Raw genomic sequence first — 27,215 nt, 5'->3', positions numbered from 1 at the left:
CACACTCCAGGCAGCTAGCTCTCTGGACCACTCTGCTTGAAGTATTCACCTTTCCTTTGCAGAAGCATGAGCTGCCCACAGTCATGAAAGAGACAGGTTGGCCTGGGGTTTCAGATGCATGGCCTTTCTCGTTCCATATTATGACGTGCTAAGGAGGATAAGTAAGAAGAGATTAAGAGTTTAACTTTATAACTAAAGGTGTATCCTTAAAAAAAAAATAGCCGTGTGGTTCTAAAACAATCCAAAGACTAAGCAGAAGGACATTTTTGGATTAGATCTTAGGGACTGGTGGTCATGTTAGAATCATGTGCTAAACTACCCACATGACAGATTTTTCTCCCCTGATATTTCATGCAATGTTTCACAATTTTAAAAACCTTTTAAGTATAAACTTCCAAGTCCGTTTGCCCTTGGATTCAAACCTAAACTGTATCCTTTACCAGTGGGTGAGGTTAGACAAATGACTTAACCGCGCTCAGGTTCAATTTCCTTTCATAAAATGAGGATAATGATAGATAACGATGATGATAGCACACAGTTCAAAGGATTGCTATTGAGCACTGAGTAGAAAATGTGGTCTCAATGACTGGCATTTAGGGGCTCTCTTTAGGCTGGACTCACCCTGTAAAAGTTCAGAAACTGACCCCTGCATTGTTTCCAAACTGATGCACATCAACACGTCTCCAGCTTGCAGTTACACTTTGCGTTTCACCTCTGAGCTGACAGCGTGCAGCTGTTCAAACTGCTGGAGGCCAGGACACAGCTGAATGCAAAGGCGATCTGTTTGCCTTTGCTAGGAATTCCATGGACCAGGAGAGGGCTGGGCAAGTGTGGACCACAACAGAATATTTAAACATCATCTGGAACACTGGCCGCCAAGGTCCAAGTCCATCAAGAAAGCCAAGCAATGTGAAGCCTTCATTACAGTAGACACAGTTAGAGGTTGCATGGCATAGCAGAAATCACGCCGTCACTGCACACAGAGGGTTCAAACCCTAGTTGCACAACCTGCAATGCAGATGTAGTGGACAATGCTTCTACAACACTCAGCAGCACAGAGGGTGGGTGATTTCAACCTGGAAATCACTAGCTCAACAGTTTCCAAAAACTAACAAAGGCCAGTCAACGTGCCACAGAAGGTTAACCTTCTACCAGAGTGCCTGGTTCAAGCCCCAACTACTCTATTTCCAGTCTAGTTCCCCGCTGTTGCGCATCCCAAGAGGCAACAAACACTGGCCCAAGTATTTGAGTCTCCGCTACACGTGTAAGAAACATTGATGGAGCTCCTAGCTCATGCCTTCAGCCTGGTCAATCCCTGGCTGTTACATGTATTTACGTGAGTGAATCAATATGGACATAAATGCACTCTCTTGCCCTCTCTCACTTTCATACAAATACACATTTTGAAATAATAACATGGAAGATCTTTTAAGGGACTTGTTAGAATGCAGTTCTTGGCCTTCTCCACGCATTATATCAAAGAGAATGCAGAAATCTATGCTTTTAAAAATGTTCCAGGTAACCCTGACACATATGGCCAAAGGGTCACACTCAGTTTTTGCACTTGACTCCAAACAGCTTCTTGACTCTGGTCTGAACCCATTCACTTCTGCCTGCTAGTCGTCTTCTCTCCATACAAAAGTGATCTTTTCAAAACTGAAATGTGATCATATGACTCGGTGTTCCAAACCCTTAACTGGTGAAACTCATCTAAAATGCCTAACTGCTTTAACATAGGATGAAATAAACTTCAATTTCTGTCCCCGATCCCAATTATTCGTAATACAGTAAGACTCTGAGACACATCCATCAGATGCCAAGAACTCAACAAGGAGTTCCATTTAACAAATCCAGTTCAAGTGACAGCATTAATTTGCATGGGCAAGGGTCATTTTGGGTACCCCATGCTTTATGAGCAGCTGAAAGCTGGGAAATGAAGCATCGTGCCAGCAGTCTCGTATTCGTACATTAAATGAAAGTGTGCTCACGGTTTACGTCTATTTCATAACACTGATTATCTCACGCATCGCTTGCACTGTTTGTATTGATTTCTTTTGTATACTTTATTGTTTTCCTGAATGAGGTCTGCATTAACGTTTCGATTGCATAAACATTGAGCTTCAAATGAATATGAATACTTGCTAAGCAGAACACAAAGTGCACTAACGTAAAGCTAGGAAAACACTGATGGAACCGAGCTGGCAGGCCAGTGACTGGGTACATCATCAAGGACACTTGTCTCATTAGTTCATGTTATCATGACTAACTTGTCTGGAAAGCGTCCATTTTAGCAGGATTTAATGATGTTTTGCAAGAACTGGTGTTAATTTTAAAGTGTGACCATGCTTTTATAAATATCCTGTTGAAACTGACATTTCTGGTTTACAAGAATCTAGAATATATCAGGGATCAGTTTCTTCCTAATGTTAAGACAATAATGTTTGCTTTCACAGATGAAAATGATTGTACAATTCTATAGTACTAGAGCAATGCAACTTTAAACAACAAGGAAGTTTTCCACATCTAATAAACTGGAAAAACTTTACCTTATTTTTAGAAGTGATTTAATTTTAAAGGTAGAGACAGAGGTAGAGATGATTATGTATCTCCTTTCTGCTACTTCAGTCCCCAAATGCATACAACAGCCGGGGCTGGGTGAAGCCAAGGCCAGTCACTTACACCTCAAACTGGGTCCCTCCTGTCAGGGGCATGAACACAACCACAGAAGCCAGCATCTGTCACCTTCCAAGGTCTGCAGAACTGAGAAAAGGGCCAGGACATGACCTCAGGCACCCTGATAGGGATCACAGATCTCCCACATGGCGTCTCTACTGCTATGCTACAACGTGCACACACACCCGAATTCTTTGAAAAATGCTTTTATATCATCAAATTTATGGTGCTCAAGATATTAGCAAATTTTACACATTCTCATATTCTGCAAGTCCACATTCTTATCCTTAAAGGCTATTATTTTATGAGGAATAAATTAATGAATCCATACAAGCTGTTTAGACATAAACTGCTAATAAATATTATTCATGATTATCACCATTGTTAATATTCCTAGGCAGGAGAATAACTCCACAAAGATTTTTCTGGAAGACAAGATGACAGAACACCTCAAGAACTGATCTGATTCATAAGCAGAAATTTATGCTTAAGAATATGCATCACTGCATTTTGCTTTAAATTTTTTAAAGAGTTACAGAAAGAAGAGATATGCATATACACAGAGAGAAAAAGAGAAGAGAGGGAGAGGGAGAGAGGAGAGGGGGAAAGAGGGTGAGAGAGAGACAGAGATTGAGATGGAGAGAGAAGGCAAAGGGAATCTTTCATCTATTAGTTCACTCCCCATAGTTGCAACAGCCAGGGTAGAACCATTTCAAAGCCAGAAACCAAGAGCTTCATCCAGATCTCCCACATGGGTCACAGAGGCCCAAGCACTTGGGCCACTCACTGCTTTTCTTGGGCAGGAGAGAGACAGCATGGAGCTGGATAAAAGCTCAGCAGTGAGACTTGAACCAGCAACCACGGGATGTCCGCACTGTAAGCAGTGTCTTCACCAGCTACGCCACAACACCATCCAATGCCATCCGCCATCACTGTGCTTTTAACACAGTGCAATGTTAAACAAACAACTGCCCACAAATAAGGAAATGACAAAAGAAATGAGGCCATCTATGTCCATGCAAGCCTCCGCCACATCCAAATTCTTTGGCATCGTAAGTCATATTTGCAAAAATACTTGGTGCACAGGTAAACACTCCAGATTTAATGTCAAGCGGGAAGCAAACAACACACCAAAGTATCTAATTAGTATGATCCTAATTTCATTTAGAAGAGACTACGTTCCCATCTATAATGCACAAGGGTACAAAACAAGGAACACTACCCCTCCCTCGTTTCAGATCTTCCCTAAAGGACAGATAGTCCCAGGTGATCAATGAGTTCTTAATAATTTTTTTTCCTGTTTGTTCCAAATTTCTGCAGTAAACACAAAGCTGAATGCTAGAAATCAAAAATAAAATTAGAAAAACTATGATACCATCTGTTTTAGATCAGAGACCTAAAATATCAGATAACCACAGATTTTCTCCCCAGCAAGACAACATTTTTATACTGGTCATTTTGTGTTAGTCACTTGGTACGCTGAAAATATTCACCTTCAAAAACAGCTCTGAGAAAAATCTTCACAAATCCCTACAAGGACTGAAACATTACTATAAAGCCGACTGCTACCTGTCAATCCAGAGGGCATCCTATTTTGAGACGGTTAATAAGTATCTGACAGGCAACAGGAAAATCCAGCAGAGGCATAAAGTATCCAGATAAACATAAAATGTAAAAGGTGGGCTTTGGGGTTTTTGGAAAGAAGCTCTGGGTTCCTGGGTTTGAATCAGATCAGCTTTGGCCACTGTGGCCATTTTGAACTAAACCAGCAGACAGAAGGTCTCTCTTTCCTTCTCTCTATAAATCTGATCTGCCTTTCTAATAGAACTGAATAGAGGAGGAGAGACAAAGAGAAAGATCTTCTGTCTGCTGGTTCACTCCCCAAATGGCCACAATACCCAAAGCTGAGTCTATCTGAAGGCTGGAGCCAAGAGCTTCTTTCTGGTCTCCCACGAGGATGCAGGTTCCCAAGGTTTTGGGCCATCCTCCACTGCCCTCCCAGGCCATAAACAGGGAGCTGAATGTGAAGTGGAGCAGCCAGTAGAACCAGTGCCCATATGGGATACTGGTGCATGCAAAGCAAGGATATATAGCCACTGAGCCATCACATCAGGCACACAAAAAAATCTTTTTATAAAGTTATAAAGTGCAAAAAATTTAGAAACACTTGCACAATTTTTTCCAGAATATGCATTTTTCTATTAAGGTTTTTAGGACATCTCATATAAAAAAAATTCAGAAACTCAACATTAAAGAAAAAAATCAGAAAATGGGTAAAATACATAAAGAAAAAAATACAGTAAAGACAGATGTCAAACAAACACGTAAAAAAGATGGTTAGTATCACTAGCCATCCGGGAAATGCAAATGAAGACCACCGTGAGGTGTAACCACACACCAATTACGGCAACTATGGTTTTAAAAGGTGACAGTCTCAAATGCTGACAAGGACACAAAGATACTGGATCTCTCTGGAGGTACCTTTGGAATGACAAGCCAACAGCTATTCTAAAGAGGCAAGAGTCCGGTAGACATGGTTATAATTTCAGAGGTCAGAATGGCCAGTAAGCAGCATTGCCCTTCGCCTCCAGTGCCCTGACTCTTTCTCATTACAACCACAAGTCAAACATCCTGAACCCCTGGGCTAAGTGGAGCTCCCCATACTTCACTAAGAATTGTTCAATTCTCCTCCAACTTCAACGCTTACAAGTTGGAGTCCCACTAATTATTCCCGCTCCACAGGGTCAGGCAAGTCTACTGATTCACTCAAAGTCAGGCCACGCATGTTCCTGGCTGACGTTTTGTGAGTTCTGTGTAAGTTCACATCGGATAAGCTACTATAACAAGCTCAAACATGAAGTGGCTCAACCAACCCTCACGTGCTTTCCTATGTAGGCGAACATGTAGACAGGGGTAGCTCATCACAGGGTTATTCAGGAAGGAAACACAGGCTGCCATCTTGATCATGCACCTTCCAAACCAAATATGGCCATCAATTTCTCAGTCAACAGCACATCCAAGGGACTGAAGGAACTTTATGGCAGTACCTTAGGAGCCAGAGCAGCCCACAGTATTTCTGCTCACACTTCACTGGTCTGGAGCCATCACAGGCACAGCCAGACAGATTGAGAAATGCAATTCAGCCATGTGTCCTGAGTAAAGGAGAGCTGGCGTCTGTGAACAGGTAACAGCTTCTGGCCCACGTTCCTTCTGCACACTAGACTTTCTTCTGTGCGCCTTATAGATGCATACTGGGAAAAATCAACTACCTGTTAAAACCCATAATTTTACGGACATGTTTGCTTAAAATGAGGCTCACGTGTAAATTTAAGCTTTTTAAAAATACTGAGAAGTCAGGGTTGCTGCAGGTGCATAGCCTGCTAATACTCCACCTGCTATGCTGGCATCCCATATGGCCACTGGTTCATGTTCCAGCTACTCCAATTAAGATCCAGCTCCCTGTTAAAGGCCTAGGAAAGCAGCAGAGAATGGCTGAAAGTCTTAAACCCCGTACCCATGTGGGAGACCCATAATAAGCTCCTGGCTCCCATTTAGGAAGTGAATCAGCAAATCGAAGATCTATCTCCTGCTCTCCAGCTCTGTAATTCTGACTTTCAAATAATATAGGGTAAATCTTTTTTAAAAATGAGTAGTCTATAATACTGACTCAATAATCAACAGGGGATGGGTGTCTGGGAAAGTGGTTTGCTTGGGAGGTTTGCATTTTCTATCAGTGTAGCTGGGTTCAAGCCCTGAATCCACCTGTTAACTCCACCTTCCTGCCAACGTGGACCCTGGGAGGCAGCAGGCGAGGGCTCAAGCAGCTCAGTGGGAGGCCTGGACTGAGTCTCAAGCTCCGAATTTCTGTCTGGCCAGAGTCTGGCTGATGCAGGTACTGGGGGCCGGGCAGGAAACAGACAGCATAAAGGATCTTTTCTCTTTCTCTCTAGTATGTGTAAAATAAATTACAAATTTTAGACATCACAAAGTACCCTAGAAACAGTACAACTACTTTCTAATACTACATTAAGAAATAAAGACACAGAAATTTTAGTGTCCAAGGCACTAAGTCACTAAGTACCTTGCAGGCTGCCCTAGACACAGAGGAGGATGTGCCCAGCGTTCCACAGGGCCACACTGTCCCTGCACTGACTTCCATGGTGTACTCACTCCAAGCAATCACACTTCCAACTCCCTGTCATGGGGTGCTGAAACCAAAAGGCCCTGGTGCTTGAAGGATTAGCAGAGCCTGGGCAGTTATATCCTCATGGAAGAGACGAAGATGCACAAACATCCCAACTCCGTTGCTCGCAACCACAACTTAGCTTAGTGACACATACTTGCCCACCTCCCTTCCCTTCCCTTTCAACCTCTCCAGTGCCCTTCCAACCTTTCCTAGCTATATGTCCCTCAAATCTCTCGTCCAGATGAACCCTTTTCTCAGGATCTGTTGCCAGGGAATATAACAGGAGCGAGTCCTAGGACAGGTCTGGTCCAAGGTTCCTCAGTAAGCACACATTCACAGGAACCAATACTACTACTAATTTCTTTAGGATGCTGGCTTTCAATCAGGTATTTATTCTAAAGGTATAAATGATATTCCTCATACTGTTTGTTTAGGTCAAAGGTAGCATCAGCACAATCAGAAAATAAAAGGGATTCAGTTTCAACAGTCCTGAGCATTCTAGCACAGAACTTGGAAAATCTTCATGGACAAATCCTATAAGTTCTAAAGAAATCAAATGAGGGTTAGCAGGGAATGCTATGTGTGTCTCCGGTATTTCACAATACATCCCTGAATGATCTAAATCTGTTGTGTGCACCACAAACGGTGCGCATGCTGCATGCCAAAAAAAAACACTGCTCTATGAGCCACTTTGTCACGTTATGCACATTTTTTGCAAATAATGCAATCCATGAGCAGTAGGAAACATACAACAAAGATTAGAATAAAGCTGAGCAGGGCTCTGAATCTCACCTAGACCAACACACCGGTTCAGTGAGCCAGAAGCAGACACAACTGAAGCCTTTCTCAAGCCCATTCACCACCATCTTGAAAGCAGACATGTCCCACTCCTAAAAATCCACAATGCTTTTCCCTGGATGATTTCACCCGTGGCGGTCAATGGACAGAGACATCCACGCTGCCACTCCATCCTGTCTGTCCCAGTCACTATCCCCAAAGCTCTTTAAGAATCACCACTAGCTGATTTTCATCCACTACTCGCCTACTAGCTTAACCAGATTTTTTTTATCACTCTTTGTTCTCCACTATGGCTATTACCCTTTTTCTCATTATTATTATAACGCTCAGCAGTGATTTCACTTTAAAATTCATTATTGTTCATGTAGAATCAGCTTTTGATTGCATGCTGATTATTCTTAACTTTCAACTTTATACGACTGAAGAAAAACAGCACTGGGTGTTATGCTTCTGATTATAAAATCAGCTGGATTAAGTTATGAAACTGTTTTTCAAAAGGCTTGCAACACAGGTATTAAACGTGTATTTTTTTTAACCTTGGATGAGCTGTCTGAATAAATAAAATGGGTAAAAACCAGGAGAGGTGAAAAACAATGAAATTTCCTATTTAAAAGTAAAATGAGAAATAACAAAATTGACACATTTAAATGAATAAGGCTCTGTACTTATTCCAATTTCTAGCAACTGTTTGAAATAGTTTAAGAACCCATATCTAGAAGTACACTACTACAGTTCAAATGTGTTCTTCAAAAGTTCATGAATTGGGCCCAGCATGATAGCCGAGCAGCTAAAATCCTCACCTTGAACACACCAGAATCACATATGGGGGCTGGGTCATGTGCAGCAGCCTGGCTTCTCACCCAGCTCCCTGCTTGTGGCCCAGGAAAGCAGTCAACGACGTCCCAAAGCCTTGGGACCCTGCACGCACATGGGAAACCCAGAAGCTCCTGGCTCCTAGCTTCGGATCGGCTCAGCTCCAGCTGTTGTGGACACTTGGGGAGTGAATCAGCAGACAGAAGATCTTCCTCTCTGTCTCTCCTCCTCTCTGTATATCTCAGTTTCCGATAAAATTAAATAAGTCTTTAAAAAAAAGTGCACGCATTGGAAACTTAATAAACTTAATATCCAAAATTACATGGTAATGGCACTTAAAAGTAGGGCCTCTGCAGTAATCAGAAAGATCTTATTTTTTTATTTTATATACAGGACATCACATAAAGTTCACCTTAATAGCAGACCTCCTCATTTTCAGAATTCTGAGAAATAAAAGTCTTTCCTTCACAAATTACACAGTCTGTGGCAATCTATCACACACTCAAACCTGTCACCTGTGTTACCTCCAAATTGGTTTCACTTTCAGCACCAGAGCCTTCTCAAATCCAACACCACTGTACAAAGGTGCAGGAAACCACACTGTGGTTAGAACCACCATGTGAAGCACAAAGCTAGGTGATTAATGCTCGTGGCGCATGAGCAAACTCTCCAGGAAACTGCATCTCCAGGAGAAGACCAGAGCTCATCTGCTCTCAGTTTCAGGGAGGTTCGATCCAAACATCAGTGTCATTATGCTTGCCTCGATGCGGGGGGTCTGAAGGTGTGTGAGGTCCAAACCATTTTCCCAATAACAGCAAGGTGACAGGTGACATTTTCCTCACAAATGCACAAAGAACAAAAAGTTCACTGACCTGTGTACTGAGACCCGATGCCGGAAGAATTGGAACTGTTCTACAGGTACAGTCCATTCCTTAGGAACTATTGGGGACAATCTGCCACCTGCCTCTCTGGGGGCCTCGGAAGCGTGCAGTCACTGGTGTTCCTGACCTGCAGAAGCGTCTCCTCCAACTCCACCTTCACCTTCACATGGCCTTCTCACCGGTTCTGGCTCTGAATCTACAGCTTTCCTTTTTTCTAAGAACACCAATTGTCACTGGATTAGGGTCTTTCCAAATGACATCTCATTCTAATTTTTTTTAAGATCCTATCCCTAAATAAGGTCTTATTCTGATGTGATTGGAGTGACTGCAACATGGGAATTTTCTGAGGGGGCCCCAACACAACCCATCACAGGCATAATTCAACAGCCAGTCACCAGGAGGACTCAACGTAGTAATTCATCACTCAAGCACCAGGCCTGGCCCAGAAACTGAGTCTTTTCACATGTTCCCTGAAACAGGCTCCCTAGCCATTTACAGAAAGCCTTAAAATGCCAGTGAGAAGAAGGGCAACAGTACAGCTGAGCCATGAGATATGGGAAACCTTCAGGTAATACAGATACATCCCACTTTAACTGTCTGTTTCTCATCTGTTCCAGCAAAACAAACTGCAAGCACTATGCAGGCAGCTACAGTCTCCTGTATCCAAACTCCCCGAATCCACCACTATCTTTTGAGCCTAAAGAAGAATCTAGGATGCCCTTAACAACCAACCACTGGAAGAATCAATGAGTATGAATCTTCAACAGATCAATATCAGAAAAACATTTCTTTTTTTAAAGATTTATTTATTTTTATTGGAAGGTGAGATATACAGAGGAGAGGAGAAACAGAGAGGAAGATATTCCGCCCATTGATTCACTCCCCAAGCAGCCACAATGGCCAGAGCAGCGCCAAACCGAAGCCAGGAGCCTCTTCCAGGTCTCCCACGCGGGTGCAGGGTCCCAAGGCTTTGGTCCGTCCTCGACTGCTTTCCCAGGCCACAAGTAAGGAGCTGGATGGGAAGGATGGCCACTGGGGTTAGAACCGGCACCCATATGGGATTACTGCACATGCAAGGCAAGGACTTTGGCCACTAGGGTATTGCACCTGACCCCAGAAAAACATTTCCTAATAGATACTTTACCTAGACATGGGAAACAAAAAAAGACAGTCCAAACTTACACCTAAAAAAGTCCAAACTTATATCTAACATTTCTACTCAGGTGAATACGATCCTAAAAAATACATTCTTTGGGGCCAGCACAGTGGTGTAGTAGGCTACGTTCCCACTTTTGGTGCCAGCATCCCATATGGATGCCAGTTTGTGTCCTGGCTCTGCTCCACTTCCTGATGTAGCTCCATTTATAGCCTGGAAAGCAGTGGAGGATGGTCCAAATCCTTGGTACCTGCACCCATGTGAGAGACCGAAAGACATTCCTGGCTCGCAGCTTCCGAATTGGCCCAGTTCTGGCAATTGTAGCCATTACGGGAATGAACCAGCAGATGGAAGTTATCTCTGTCTCTATTTCTCTCTCTCTCTTTCTCTCTCAACTGTCCAAGTAAAATAAATATGTGTGTGTGTGTGTGTGTATAAACAAGTATGCATACTTACATATATGCATTCCTTGGACACTCAGAGCAGGATTATTTTCAATAGACAAAACATGGAAGTTACCCAAGACAGACACAAACACACACACACAGAATCATAGAATAATGGGATCAAATGCAGGATAAAAAAAAAATATGCATGTATATATATAATAAATTTATTCTAAAAAAAAGGAAAGAAATAGGTTTTTTTAGACTCACATACTTACTTAGAAGTCAACATTTACAGAGAGACAGATTTTCTACCCACTGGTTTTACTCCACAGATGACCACAACAGCAAGAGTTATGCCAAGACAAAGCTTGGTAAAAACTTGACCTTTAAAAAACTGTGTAAACTTGTATTTCTAGTACCTTTAGAAGATCTGGAATAAAAACTATCTGTATGACCTATAACGGTTCCAAATTAGCCCAAATTTTGAATCAATAAAGCAATTCTTTGGTGACCTCCCTCACCACTGCAAAATTCAATGACACAAACACTTCTAGGAGTGAATAATTAATCTGGCTTAAATTATGACCACGATGCTTACTGAAAAGTATAGAGTTCCAGGAAGGGAGCTCTTCTCTGACCTAAAACAAACACTCGGTAGTAGGCTGGGCAAACGGATGTATCCTTTAGCACAGAACCAAGCATCTTCAGGAAAGGGACATTGTGACTCGTGGATTACTCTAAACAAGGTATTACTGACCTGGTGCTAGTATTAAGAAACACGAAATCCCATCACTGAATATACTTACTTGAGGACATCTGATAAAAAAAAATAAAACTGTATTTTCCTGTCTCTTCATATGAAATTCATCTTTGAAGTTCCTCCTCAGTTAAACATTTTATATAGAAGATAGCCATAAAAGTTTCACAATAAACATCCCCAGAAAAGGAAGCCTTTATTGTACTCCCAGCATTCTGTCAGGAGTTTAGCATTGATACCCCAGTCCTAAGAGCATCCTTAGACCCAGCCACCCCAGGACTGGTCAGAAGTCTTCTCCCTGCATTTCAAACGATCCAACTCAACACCCAGCCATCCAATGCATTTGTTTCATTTTTATAATTTACTTACTTCTTCGATGGAAAGGTAGAGTAACAGAAAGGGAGAGGTTAAGCCAGAGACAGAGATCTTCTACCCAGCGGTTCACTTCTTTAAGGCCTCCAACAGCCAGAAACCAGGAACTCCATCCTGGTCTCCTACGTGGGCGGGTGGCAGGGGCCTAGTCCTTGAGCCATCATCCGCTCCTTCCTGAAGAGCAGGAAGCTGGATGTGAAGCGAGAAGCAGGATTTGATCCCACAGCATCTCAAGCAGCGACTTCACCCACTCTACCACAGAGAAGCTAAAGGATGAACTCTGCCGCTGTACTGCTTTCAACTCAGTGAGCTCAATCTGTTTACAACTTCATCATCTCAAAATTTACCTGGTTGTCCTAATTAGATAGGCAATTTATTTATTCACTTTAATTATGGAAAGGAAAACTCAAAAATTCATTTTTCTTTTCCCTGTACTCTTGGTTTTCAATATTAATGATACACATTTTGACACAGCTCTGAGGCTTAACAAAGAAATATTTATCATTAATAGTTTACTCTTTTAACCAAAAATAATTAATAATTCTGAGCCTCTTGGATTAATCATTAAAGGGATTTATAAACCCTCAGGGTAGAATGAGAATGCATATTAAATTCAATTTTACCCTCTTCCTCTCAAAGGTAACTTGAATATGTCCTTCGAAGTGCAGACAGTATAATATACAGAGCGTTGAAAATTAAATGGGGCCGGGCGCCATGGCCTAGCGGCTAAAGTCCTCACCTTGAACGCCCCGGGATCCCATATGGGCACCGGTTCTAATCCCGGCAGCTCCACTTCCCATCCAGCTCCCTGCTTGTGGCCTGGGAAAGCAGTCGAGGACAGCTCACAGCCTTGGGATCCTGCACCCGCGTGGGACCTGGAAGAGGTTCCTGGTTCCCGGCATTGGATTGGCGCGCACCGGCCCGTTGCAGCTCACTTGGTGAGTGAAACATCGGACGGAAGATCTTCCTCTCTGTCTCTCCTCCTCTCTGTATATCCGGCTTTCCAATAAGAATAAAATCTTTAAAAAAAAAAAATTAAAAAAAAAAATTAAATGAATAAGATACCTGGAAATCTACACATTCAGGGGTCTTCAATCAGAAACTCACATTATAAAAAACTATGAATTTCAAACTTTTTGCTCCAAAATAAATATATCTTTTAATTCCATTTTCCACAAACTTGTTTGAATCCCTGATAACAAATCACCAGGAGGGAGAAATGTACAAGCAGAAAATGGTTACAGAAAGCAAAAGTTAAAGCTTTCTCACAAAAATGTGTAGCCAATGCCTCAATTGGCTAGTCTGCTGACATTCTAAATGGGCACCAATTCATGTTCTGGCTGCTCCATTTCTCATCCAGCTCCCTCCTTATGGCCTGGGAAAACAGTGGAGGATGGCTCAAAGCCTTGGGACCCTGCACCCGCGTGGGAGACCCGGAAGAAGACTCTCAGCTCCTGGCTTTGGATGAGCTCAGTTCCAAAGCCATTTGGCAGCCACTTACGAATTAAATAGTGGATGGAAGATCTCTCTCTCTCTTGCTCTCTGTCTCCCTGTAAATATGTCTTTAGAATAAAAATTTTAAAATTTGAATCTGAGATGGGTACTGTGGCATAGCAAATTAAGCTGCAACCAGGAATAGCGACATTCCATTTCACAATGATGGTTTAATTTCTGGCTCCTCCACTTCTGATCCAACTTTCCGCTAATGCATCTTGGGAGGTGAGGTAGCAGATGATTCAAGCGCTTGGGTCCATGCCACCCAGGAGGGAAAAGAATGGAATTCCTGGCTCCTGGTTTTAGCCTGGCCCAGCACTGGCTACTGTGAACGTTTGAGGAAGAAACCAGAAAACAGAAGACCAATTTTTCTCTCTCCCGTTTCTCTCTCACTCTGTGCCTCTTCCTCCTTCCCTCTCTCCTTTTCAAATAAAATGAGCATTTGGGCTTATAAAATGGTATAAGAGGCTACGTTTCCCAGCTGAGGTGCCACCATTCTGTATGGGTGCCAATTCGTGTCCAAGCCACTCCACTTCTAACCCAGCACCCTGCTTAAGATCTGAGAAAGCAGTAAAGGGTGGCTCAAGTCCTTGCAGCACTGCACCCATACAGGACACCTGGAAGAAGCTCCTGGCTCCTGGCTTTGGATCAGCTTAGTTCTGGTTATTGCAGCCATTTGGGGAATGAGCCAGCTAAAGGATGACCTGTCTCTCTGTCTCTCTGCTGTTACCCTGCCTTTCAAATACAGATAAATTTTTTAAAATATTTTAGTTGTTTTTTTTTAATAACAAGACTGCCTCACTAAGGAGGAAAACTAAACATGTTTAGATGAAGCAAATATACTGACGTAGTCAACGCTGTGAGTGCAAGTAAGTTCTTCTCCCCCAAACCCTTCTGATTCCTCCACTTCCGAACACATGGAAGGCACCACAGGGACTCTTCCTCTCCTTCTCTGTCACCTCCCAACCCTGACCCTTCCAGCTCCCCATTTGTATCTTACCTTGCAAGCATCCATGCTCAGGATATTCAGAGAAAAATCAGTGATAGGATCAGAGTTGTTGTACAAAAGCACAGTCTCCCCATAACCGAGCCAGTGATGAGACATTTGAAACCATTAACTAGGGCCGGATGCTCATTAGGGCCCTGCACCAGGAAGACCACATAGGCATGTGCTCATGGAATGCTCAGGATGAACTTGGTCCTGGGTGCTGCAACCCTCCCCATTTTGTAGATGAGAACCCCAGAGCCTGAGGCACACGGAGATAAAGATTCACTAAACTTCAGAAGCCAACAACCTGAATACCCACCATTTTTACAAACCAGTGGGAAAACAACTGCCAAACTCTTGATATCCCAGAGTGTAAAAGACATCTGCATTTCAGAGATGCCTAACTATCAAACAGCAATTCTTCCCTAAATCACAAATCCACAGGGCACTAGAATCGAGGCTGGAATTAACAGGGTAGGTGTTATGACAATGATAGGATGAATCATTGCTTCGGATGTCTGCATGCCCTTTCAAAGGGCCTGGGTTCAAGTCCTTCTTCCGCCTTTGATCCAGCTTCCTGATAATGTGCTCTCTGGAAGGCAACAGAAAATGAGCTCAACCTCCTGGGTCCCTGCGACCCACATAGAAGCCTACACTGAGTTCCTGGCTCCTCACTTCAATGTGGCCCAGCCTTAGCTACCGCAAACAATTGGGGAGTGAAGAAGAAAGAGCACATCTGTCTGTCTCTCTCTCTCCCTCGCTCTCCCTTTCCCATTCTTCTTCCCTCCCCTTACCCTTTAAAATCGTAACAGGGCCCAGCACCGTGTGGCCTAGCGGCTAAAGTCTTGCCTTGAACATGCCAGAATCCCATATGGGCACTGGTTCTAATCTGAGCAGCCCCACTTCCCATCCAGCTCCCTGCTTGTGGCCTGGGAAAGCAGTCAAGGACAACCCAAAGCCTTGGGACCCTGCACCCATGTGGGAGACCTGGAAGAAGCTTCTGGCTCCTGGTTTCGGAAAAGCTCAGCACCGGCCATTGCAGTCACTTGGGGAATGAATCAATGGACGGAAGACCTTCCTCTCTGTCTCTCCTCTCTGTATATATGACTTTGTAATAAAAATAAATCTTTCAAATAAAATAAAATAGTAGTAGACACAAGGAAGGTATTTCTATTTTTTTTAGTTAACCAAAAAAAAAAAAAAAACCATGGAACCCACATGTCTGGCTGCAGTCCTGGTTTACGGCTACTCTCTGGGCACGGTGACTGCTGATGTTCTCTCTGACTCTCAAGAGAGTTCCAACTTCAGGGTTAAAACACATGATCATTTTACTAATGCTCTAAGTGGAATGAACCCGACAAGCTTAGTCCCCACTGACTCCAGCAGTGTCTGGTACATGAGTCAAGGCAACCCGGGTGAGCCAGCAGCCTCTGCAGGTGACAGAAAGGAAGCCCTAACCAACAGGGGAACTCCTTAGTGAGCTGCCAAAAACGGGCTGGGAGACTCAAGAGACACTGAGCTGCTTCAACTCACATGAGTGTTCCTAGAAAGAATGAAGAGGTAACCTGTGCCTGGATGAAGGCTGTGGGCTCTGCTTGGCCTGAAAACACTCACTTCACTATCTGGAAGGATGAGCAGCTTTCTAAGACATCCCAGGTTCCCACTCACTACGATCAAGACAAAGTCAGGAACAAGGCACTTCACTGTCATCTTGAACTTCACAGTGAACTCTGACTCAGCTCAGATCAGCAAAGTGCAGGGGAAAAGAATCCTCCAGCATTTATGAAAGAGAAAGGGAAATAAAGAAGACAGGTAGGGGAGCAACAGCTCATCAAGAAGGAACACAGCACCCAAAACTGACCAGGCCACCCCACCAGCACTGCCCCTAGAGCCCTGGCTGCTGGGGATCAATGGGTTGATACCACCCCACAGGAGTCCCCCAGTGCAGCCATGGGTGCTGGGACAGGGGTGGACATACTATGCAAAACTAGCTAATCTTTTGCTTGGGCCAGTGACTTAAAACAGAAGGCATAAGAATCAGTAAAACAGGCCCGGCGGCGTGGCCTAGCGGCTAAAGTCCTCACCTTGAAAGCCCCGGGATCCCATATGGGTGCCGGTTCTAATCCCGGCAGCTCCACTTCCCATCCAGCTCCCTGCTTGTGGCCTGGGAAAGCAGTTGAGGACGGCCCAGTGCTTTGGGATGCTGCACCTGCGTGGGAGACCTGGAGGAGGTTCCGGGTTCCTGGCTTCAGATTGGCGTGTAACGGCCCGTTGCGGCTCACTTGGGGAGTGAATCATCGGACGGAGGATCTTCCTCTCTGTCTCTCCTCCTCTCTGTATATCTGGCTGTAATAAAATGAATAAATCTTTAAAAAAAAAAAAAAAAAGAATGAGTAAAACCAGCAAGATTATCAAAACTATAAAACTCTGGGAGTCATTGAAATTTGGATAGTGTGTAGGGGGCGCTAAGTATGGAAACTGACAGCCAAAGTCACATGCAGACAAAAGTTACAAAGGCATGTTATCACATGTAAGGGACCTATTATAACAGCACAAAAAGGCAAAGAGAAACCAACACCCAGAACAGTTAAGTTGTGAATTCTAGAACATTTCCCTTCCAACAAGCCCTTTTTCTCCCCATCAGGTAAGTCCACATAGGTCTCTTTCAACCAAAGCGGTCTTTGTAAGCAACTGAAAGAAAGGAAGCAAATTCATGGAGACAGACCACATCCTTCCACCGGCCCTGGAAAGCCATGCACACTGGGGATTTGGAAAAGCTCCTGACTGTGCTTCAGAAGCCTGGCACACTCACAGGTTCTTCTGTTTCTTTTCTTTGATAACTGTGTTCTTATTCTGAGGCGCTAGCAACATGTCCAGACAACACCTGGATAAAGGACAAAGCACATGGTTCCCTGAGCAAAGATAAGCAGGCATAATATCCAGAGTAGCTTCTCACACCCTCTCTGCTCACAGACAGTGTATGTCCGTCCTTACCTCATTTTTCTGCTATATGGCACAAGTTAGGAGATGCCATCAACGAGGCAATGGAGACCCAGCAGGAGAATCACGGCTCCTGTTCTTTTTTTTTCTTAGATTTATTTGGTTATTTGAAAGACAAGGCTAGAGATCTTTAAAACGAAAACAAACAAAAAAGATTTATTTATTTTTATTGGAAAGGCAAATTTACAGAGCGAAGGAGGGACAGAGAAAGATCCATCTGCCGTTCACTCCCCAAGTGGCCACAACAGCCAGAGCTGAGCTGATCCAAAGCCAGTACCTCTCAGGCAGGTGCAGGGTTCCAAGGCTTTGGACCATTTTACTGCAGTCCAGGCCACAAGCAGGGAGCTGGATGGGAAGTGGAGCATCCAAGACATGAAACGGCATCCATATGGGATCCCTCTGTGCCGTAGCACAACAACAATGGGACTAGGACAGCCCAGAAATGGAAATGTGGCAAGCATGTGGTGACACGGGTGAGGGCAGAGAAGGAATACCAGACCCTCACCTCCACCCCAAAGCCCCAACCTTACCTAGACCTATTCCTCAACCCCTGCTGTGTCTACACCATCAATTCACATGATACCAAATCCACCCCACTTTTCAATTAAAAAAATTTAATTTTCTAGCAGATATTCAAAATCCGTGCTTTCATGGCTAATACCTAGATACTACTCTTTTGAGGTCATCTCCAGATGAGTAAAACTAGCCACCTACTCAATACACTCACCAAAGTCTACACTCAGAACACCAGGGAATCTCTCCTCTGTCACCATACAAAGTCCACCTCTGCAAAGGCCACGAAACACCACAATTGTCCAGCATTCCTGAAACCCTGGCAGCAGCGGTGTGCACTAGGCAGGCAGCGTGAGGAGTCTCAGCTGGTCTTGGGTGCACACTGCGACTGTGATCCATTTTTTAAGAGCTTCCTCACTTCAAGTCTCTGCTGTACATCAAATTTAGAAGTCACCAATCTTAAGTCAATGCTGCCAGGTACAAATGTTTCTGGAACAAGCAACCACCAGGATGGTGCAACTGAGCTTCTAGTATGACCCACCCTATTGCCATCGAGGGACTCACCAGACTTAAATCCCAGCTGAGGACTCTCAGAGACAACCGGGGTTCAGAGGGCAGGCCTTTACCTCTCTGTGCCTCAAGTCCCCCCAGATGTCAGGAGAATAATCATCTCCACCTCATAGGGCTTTTACAAGGATTATATGAAACAAAACACAGAGGAGCCCGTACAAGGACCTAACCCTGAGAAAGTAGCACATGAAAAGTGTTTATTGAATCTTGGGAAGGAAAATTAATTTAGCCGAGTGAAATTAAAAAACAAAAACAGGCAAGTAAAATTAGCCTCAAATTCACTATAAAATAATCATTGGTGAGTCCACCATCCATGCATAATGCCAAGGGGCTTTAATCTCTAAGAACCAACCCCTTCCAGCGAACAGTAAGAGCCTTACTTAAGTTCCTTAATGTGCTTCAAATGACAGAACAAGAACACAGTGGTTGCACACTAAGCTCTGCTGAATCTGACCCCGGAGCTCATGCCTTTAACCCGCACTGCTGCTACTCTTTGCTGGCCCCCAAAGCCAGGGAAAAAAAGAGAGCTGGATAAGATCCCAACTACATATTGCTGATAAGGGTGCACAAGACAGCATAGGTCCAAATGACCAAAAGTGACTGTCACTCAAGGGCAAAGAAAGGAGAAAGGTAAGTGAGCAGTTTAACAGAAGTTTAACGGATGGTCCTGCCCAAATGGGATCCTCCGGCAATACAGATTAATGATTTAACAGCATAAGTGGTTTATCAGCACAAGGCAGGCAGTGACTCCCTGGCACTGTGATTATAAGCAAGTGACAATGTCACCTCTCTGTGTGTTGATCCCTACGTGAAACAGGGAGCAAGCAGTACAATGTCCCTTGCAGGAATACTGTAAGGGTTCAAGAATTTTGTGCAAACAGCACCCTACATGGTCTGCCATAAACTAAATGCTCAATGAATAGAAGTATTATTTTAACCTTTTTGCCATTTAGCTCCTTCTTTCCTTCTCCACTTGCCTCAATTATTTAAATCACTGTTTAAATTCTCCTGCCTCTCTTTTTTCTGTGGCCTCAACTCAACTGTTTAGACCACTCGCCTATACAATGCTCATCAGGGCAGGTGGTAAGAAAAATTTTTGAGAAAAGAAAAAAATTTGAGAGGCCATCATTGTGGTACAGCATCGACACGGGTTCATGCCCCCAGCTGCTCCACTTTAACCCAGTAAGCTGCTCATGGCCTGAGAGCAGCAGAGAATCGTCTAAGTATTTTGGTCCCTACACGCCTGTAGGAGACCTCGAGGCTCCACACTCCAGGCTCCTGGCTTCAGCCCAGCCCAGGTGGCTGTGGCCATTTGGTGGGTTGAAAAGCAAATGGAAACAATCTTGAGTTTGCACTCTGCCTCATTCTCTCCCCTTCCCTTCCTCCCTCCCAACTCTGCCTATCAAACAAATAAATAAACCTTTGAAGAAAAGTTTCAGTTCAGAAGGAGGAATACACACAATAAACAAAATACACCCTGTAGAGTCAAGTGTTATAAAGCGTAATAAAGAACAAGAGAGCAGGGCCAGAATTGTAGATTAAACAGGCTGGAGACAGCTGTTCCACTTCCAAAACAGCTTCCTGCCAATGTACTGGAAAGGTAGTGGAAAATGGCCTCTGTGTTTGGGCCCCTGCGCCCACATGGGAACCCTGGATGAAGCTCCCTGGCTCCTGGCTTCAGCCTGACCCAGCTCTGGCTATTGCAGCCATTTGGGAGAGTGAACCAGCAGATAAAAAGTATTCGCTTGCTCCCTCTACCCTCCCCAGTGACAGAGACAGTGCAAGTGTGCACATGTGCACATATAACTCTGACTTTCAAATAAACCAATCTCAAAAAGGGAGGTCCCAAAAAGAGCATCAGCTCCAACCATTAGAAGCTAAAAAAGATGCAAAGATCAGAGCAGACAAAGAGGAAAGAGAGAGGCCCACTACTGGAACAATCAGTGTTTGAGACATCTAACACAGCCAAAACCACAGCACTTGTGTGGCAGTATAATTATTGCAGTTTAGATGTTAAGTTTTCTTCTAGACTGTGAGTCTCTCCACTCACTCTGTCCTATTTATTAAATACATCTACCTGCAGAATATTCTCTTAAACACTGGGTACTCAGAATCAATACATTCTATGGCTGGGAGGAACCTGGCATGGGGCATACAATGAACATTCAGAAAATACTTGCTAAATAAATGAGATATGCTTGATTCTCGCTTGTGGAGTTGTACATCCTGTAGGTTTCTGGGCTTTCTGCAGCCTCATTAGTCCTTCCTGGTTTGTCTAAAGGCTCACCATCATCCTTCATCGTCTGTTACCCTTCCCCCTCCCTCTCCATACTAACTGCACACGTGCAGATGCACACAGTCATTCCACATAGAACCAACACCCCCCACGACCTCACTAAAGCTCCCAGAATTCACTTTCAAATTTCACTGAGCAGTCTAATTTTATCAGATGCTCAAATACACACCACTCTTTCAAGCTCTTCAGACAAAACTTGGCAATCAAGTAATAAAAGAGAGGTATCCCACACAATTCCAGACTGAGTGGTCAAGACAGCTGAAAAACAATCTGAGGTTACTAATAAAGTATCTTTTATTCCCCAGAACTTGACATATTTCACTGACTCTGGGCCTTGTTTCTGCAGAACAGAGCCAGAGACCAAAGGCAGCAAAGCCCTCCTTAGGACAGGAAAGAAAGGCTTCATTTACAGTAAGCAAAACCCATTTTGGACCTGAGCAATCACTTAGAGGTGTCCCTTAACACAAAAGGTCGGTAGTTTTGCATCTAAATTATTTCAGATGAATTCCCTGTTCTAACAGCTGAAATTGCAGCTGTACTTCATTTAAAAGAAAAGACAAAAGTCAGATATTTATTCTCCTAAGCAAGAAGGTAGCTACAGGTAAATCACAACCTCTAAAGCAGCCACACAGGCTCATTTAGCTGATAAGAACTTGCACATAACCTTTAGTCCTTCACTTCCAAAAGCCACACATCCATCTTTCTCCTCCAGCTTCCAGAAGGAGCAGAAAATTAAGCTAGAGCCATTCTTTTGGAAGCACAGAAGAGGGACACAGGTTGAAGCAGGTTCCTTTCCCAATCCCATTCCTCTCTAAATTCCCAGAAAAAAGCTCTGCATCTCAGAGAGCCCTACAGGACAACGGTTTCCAAGCTGTGGGCCTGCAAGCCAGCACTTCCCAGAAAGCCTAAGCCTTTCTTACATTAGAACAGCTCAAAGAGCAGCTCAGACAGTAGAAGTGGTGCAGCATGCTAATCCTCTGCTTTGTGGCATCAGTATCCCAGAAGGGCAGTGGTTCATGTCCCGGCTACTCCACTTCCCATCCGGCTCTCTGCTTATGGCCTGGGAAAGCAGTGGAAGACAGCCCAAGTCCTTGGGACTCTGCACCCAACTTGGGAGACCCAGAATGAACTCCTAACTCCTGGCTTCAGATCGCCTCAGCACTGACCTTTGCAGCCATTTAGGGAGTGAACTAATGGATGGAAGATTTTACTCTCTGTGTGAAATCTGCCGTAAAAAAAAATTTTTCAAAAATAGCTCAGAGAACTTTACCCAGCAAAAATAAGGGAAATCTACCAAAAGACAACAGCACAGTGCTTACAAGTACTAAGGTATTAAGAACCATTCAAACTCAGGGCACTAGCCAAGATTTCCCCCAAACACTGGCCCATCAGGGAGGTCCCTGGTCTATTTAATGGCTACGCACCACAGCACCCTGTTCAGCTGACTGGTTATTTGGATACAGCAAGATGAGCCCTGTCTGCCAAGATGAGCGTCTTTGGAAAGAGAGCTTTTAATGCAAGTTACTGAACACCGTGTGCTACACAAAGTCAGCCTAGCCCAGACATTTAGTAGGGAGTACATACAAGATAGAAACTAAATATCTAGCCTTTGACAGCCAGGACCAGGATTAGAATCTAGCTTTTGCACCACGCTCTTAATTACTCTTCACCTTTACAACTAGCAGGACTGGTGTTGTGGCACAGTGAGTAAAGCTGCTGCCTGTAATCAGAGTATCCCATATGGGCTCTGGTTGATGGTGTGGCTTTTGGATCTTCAGATGCAGCTCCCTACTAACAGCTAGAGAAAAGCAGCCAGGCCTAGTGCAACCGTTCTGTGACTCAACTTTCGCCTCACACACACTAGCATCCCATAAGAGAACAGGTTTGTGTCCCAGCTGCTCCATTTCAAATCTCTCTCTCTCTCTGCTTGGGCCATGGGAAAACAGTAGAGGGTGGCCTAAAGCCTTAGGACCCTGTATCCATGAGGGAGACCTGGAAAGAAGCTCCAGGCTCCTGACTCCTGGTTTTCAGATTGGTTCTGCATCTTTCTCTACATATCCTTCTCTCTGTAAATCTACTTTTCCAATAAAAATCAATAAATCTTAAAAAGAAAAAAAAGAAAAGCAGCCAAAAATAGGCCCTTGCGACTCATATGGGAGATCTAGAAGAAGCTGGCTCCTAATTTCAGTTTGGCCAGCCCTGGCCATTGTCGCCACCTGGGGAGTGAACCAGTGGACAGATCTCCTTTCTGAAACACCGACTCAAATAAATCTTAAATAATAAATAAATTCTTACAAACTCCTTACTACACGCTGCAAGTCTCCAAATGATTTGGCCTACGTTTACCTCTCAGACCTCATCTGCTACCACCCAATTTACCAACTATCCAGACATGCAAATTTCATTTCTACCTCAAAGCCTATGCACCTGTTATCTGCTATGTCTAATACACTCTAGCGCCATGCCTCACCTGGCTGGCTGCTTCTCCTCATGCAGGTCCTACATAATGACAAAAAAGTCATCCTTAAGAACTCACAAGCATAATGTTGTGGATGTTGTGAGTAAAGTGCATAATTCCAGACACCATGTTCAAAAAGGAACTAAGCCATGTATGGTGTGATACAGGGACGGGTTATCCTTAGGCAGACAGAGGCAGCCAACGCAAGGAGCACCAGGGGACTCTGCATCACTTTACATGGCTGGTTTTGTGATCTGGTTTTCCTTGTTAGGGTATACTCAGTCTGCAAGAGTCATTAAGCTGCTCACTTAAAATATGCACATTTTTAGTATATGTGTTAGTATATTTCAATTTTGTCAAAAAAAAAAAAAAAAAACTTTTTCAAAGGTTTACCTACTCATTAAATGTCCCATGAGCCTGGGTTCGTGTCCTGCCTTTGCTCCCGATTCCAGCTTCATACTAATGCAAATCCTGGCGACAACACATCAGGGCTCAAGAGGCTGGGTTCCTCCTCCACCCAGTCCAACAGAGACCCAGATGACGTTCCCGACCCTAGGTTCAGCACGGCTCAGCCCCAGCCACTGCAGGCATTCAGGAAGTGAATGAGCAGATACATAAATAAATGGTCAAACACCGCCTACCACGTGCATTACTCTCATATCCCAGGGCCAGGAACAGTTCTACCAGATGGTATGGGCTAAGCAAACAAGTATAGGTAAACAAAATACATGACGAAAGAGAGGCCTTTTGAAATAGTCAAAAGTCAAGACAGTGAAGCTAACAGCAGAGGCTGAAAGGGAAAACGCACCACAACGGCAATACACATCAGGAATGCGTGGTAGCTGTATGGTGAAAGGTAAGTACTGAAAGGAGAAAAAGTGTCATTCTAGGAATATCTTTGGAAGACTAGTTGTTTCTCAAAGCAGCACCTGTATCTTTTATCTGTATAACCAACAGCTTTTCACAACTCCTGGTATAAAGTGGGCTTGGGCCAAGAGCAACAACAGATCTCTGAGGCACCTGGTGAGGGTTCTTAGTTTGCCAAGGAGTGGACTATGTTCAAGTGTGATTTCCGCTATGGGCAAGAGGCTAGGAGGGAACAACATCAAATCAGAGTTACAAGAAGCCAAGATCAAAAGGCTCCTTTGAATGTGAAGAGAGTTGCTTACAGAGCAATGAGCAATATTAATTTATTTTCAGTATCAATTCATAGATGCACATGGAGAAAAAAAAATGTTCTAGTGACTTACATGTTCTATAGTCCCTACTTGGTTAGATAGATTCACTTAGATGTTGGCAAAATGTATTTTCCTAAGGAAACCTATGTTCACCAGGCAACGTCCTGCTGCAATGGAAACTTAACTGCAAAGTAAACTTAACTCTGGAATCTGCTCTGCCACAACACTCTGTGACCTTGACCACCTGGCTGAGTTTCCCTCAGGGTGACACCCAGGAAATGACGTGATTAAGACTAGATACTTGCTAATCCCCATTTCCAGTTCTTGAACATTGTGTACAGCTCCTATCTTTAGAAAACCATTCTCCTGTTCTGAGCTTTGTGTTTACAGGAACGCAAATCATCCACAGGAATGTAAGTCAAAGTAAGCAGCTAGAGTCCTGTGGAGAAACCAAGGTCGTCTAAGCCCAACCACTCTCTCCTGGGTGTCAGTGCAAGGTCCCACCTCTTGATCAACGAAGGAAGAACATACGTGAGCTAAACACTTTGCATTTTAGGTTTCAATGCACAACAATAACCATTTCTAGTTTCTACAACCCTAGCTCCCTTCTTCTCACAATTCAAGACAATGCTCATAGTTAGCACTTTAGTTCTTGGGGGTGTGCCTTTTATTTTTTTAATGTTGAAATAATGAATCGGAGTACCTGGAGGTACTCTGCTTACTCTATTACAGTTATTAGCGATTTTAATTAGACAAAACCTGCATTCCTTTTGCAAGTCCACCATACTGTCAAGTGCCTATTAAGGGACATTACAGTAATAAGGAATATCACCTTTTAACTTTACATTAACAATAATAGAGGAATGGTGAGTCAGAAAATGAACAGGAGGGAAAATAAAGGAATTTCATAGTTGTCTTAATTAACCAAGGCTTAGAGTAACTAAAAAATCACTGGTCGCCTACTTTTTTTTTTCCTTTAAAACCACACTATGCATATCCTGATTAAAACTGTATGAGCAGGGCTTGGCAGCGTGGCCTAGTGGCTAAGGTCCTCGCCTTGATCCCACATGGCCGCTGGTTCTAATCCCAGCAGCTCCACTTCCTCTCTATCTCTCCTCCTCTCAGTATATCTGACTTTGTAATAAAAATAAAATAAATCTTAAAAAAAAAAAACCTGTATGAGTGAAAATTGGTCTCTCATCAATTAGAAACGGGGGAACGGACAAGGCTGTAGCTGCCTTGGCTGAGCCCCAGAACGTCCTGTCTTTTGAAGCGGAGAAAGGTGACCCACAGACATTAAGGCGTGGAGCGATCCAGAAAGTTCTCCGAGTCACTGCCAACTCCGAATTTCCCACGAAGCGCTTCTAACTGGTTAATGGGAAGCGTGCCCTCTGCAGAAAGTAAAACTCACTTTAGACCAAGTTCCCAAAGCAGCGTCCACCTCGGGCCCTCTTCAGTTTCGTTCTCCACAAAGCAGCGAGAAACTGGACAGGGACAGGGTTCTGACAGGACTAATTTTATCCGAAAGGGGAAAGGCCAAACCTCCCAAACCCAGGGTTTTTTCCCCCCAACGCCAGCACTGTGGAAATCTGCCCCGGGGCAGCCTGCAGCCAGCGCCCGGTGAGAGGCCCCGACACCAGCTGCTGTTTCCCAGCCTGTCTGCCACGTGGCTTTCCAAGGCGCTCCGGGGCTGAGGCAGTTCCCAAACTCATACTAACAGCGCTGAAAACGAAACCTCAGCGCTCCAAACTCCAGACGGAGGAACTTTTCCTCAGAAACTTGCATCCAGCACCTCCCGTGACCTTGTCAGGCACCGTCACCGCGAGCTGGGCACCTACGTCCAGAACTCCGGAGACTGAGACGGGCACACGCCGGAGGACTCGGGACTGCTGCCCACCTGGCAGCCCTACACTCGAGCACGGGGGGTTGGTCCTGCGCCCGGGAAGGGACGCTGCACCGTGCGTGTGGCCCCCCCGACGTGCCCGAGCCCGAACGGCCGCGCGCCTGGGCCAGCAGGGGAACAGAACAGAACGAGGGGGAAGCGCGGAGGCCGCCGCTCCTCACGCCTTTCTAACGGCACCTGTTACCGGGCCGCGCTCACCTGGAACCTGGGGGCCAGGAGCCGGGGCCGCAGCCTTAGGTGTCGCAGAAGTTTCCCGGCCTGTGCTGCTACGGGGGACGCCATCTTAAACAGGAAACCCGGGGCGGGGGAGCCGGGTTGAGCGCGGGCAGGGGGCGGAGACGCAGGGGCGAGAGGAGGCGGGCCCGGCTGGCCTCTGGCTCCTCCGCGGCCGCCCGGAGCTTCTGGAGACGCGGGCGCGCGCGCCGCAGGGGCCAAGAGAGGCTGAGGGGCTGCGGGAGCGCCCTCCTCGCCGTCGGGGAGGCTTGGCGGCCTGGCTGCAATGTCTCACTCCCACCGCGAGCCTTGTCCCCTCAGAGACGGATGGAGGAGCGAAGTGTCTGGGGGCGAGTGCTCCAGGAACTGGCTCGACGAGCTCCTGTCTTGTGTGAGAGACAGCTGGCCCAGTCCTGAGGTCACAAAAGGGGGATGTCTGAACTGAGGCGTGAAGGAGTAGGGAGACCCACAGTCCAAAGGACCCAGTGCAACAGGAGTGGTTGGTGGTGCGCTCAGCTCCTAAGGTCTCGTTTTTAACGTACTCCAAGATGATAAAATGCTTTTTAACAGATTTCCA

At 44.7% G+C, this 27,215-nt stretch overlaps 1 protein-coding gene across 1 annotated transcript in view; it reads right to left on the bottom strand.

Annotated features, from left to right (window-relative positions):
* SUCLG2 (succinate-CoA ligase GDP-forming subunit beta) overlaps positions 1 to 26,792 on the bottom strand; it is a 255,673-nt gene extending 228,881 nt beyond the window's left edge. Inside the window, exon 1 of the mRNA XM_004581600.4 lies at positions 26,624 to 26,792. Coding sequence (XP_004581657.2) covers positions 26,624 to 26,707 — 84 coding nt within the window. The 5' untranslated portion in view covers positions 26,708 to 26,792. The remainder of the gene's footprint in view (positions 1 to 26,623) is intronic.
* Positions 26,793 to 27,215: the final 423 nt, after the last annotated feature.

Source organism: Ochotona princeps, chromosome 21 (genome assembly GCF_030435755.1).
Source record: "Ochotona princeps isolate mOchPri1 chromosome 21, mOchPri1.hap1, whole genome shotgun sequence".
In the NCBI taxonomy this organism is placed as follows: Eukaryota; Metazoa; Chordata; class Mammalia; order Lagomorpha; family Ochotonidae; genus Ochotona; species Ochotona princeps.
This window is presented reverse-complemented; position numbering and strand designations above follow the sequence as displayed.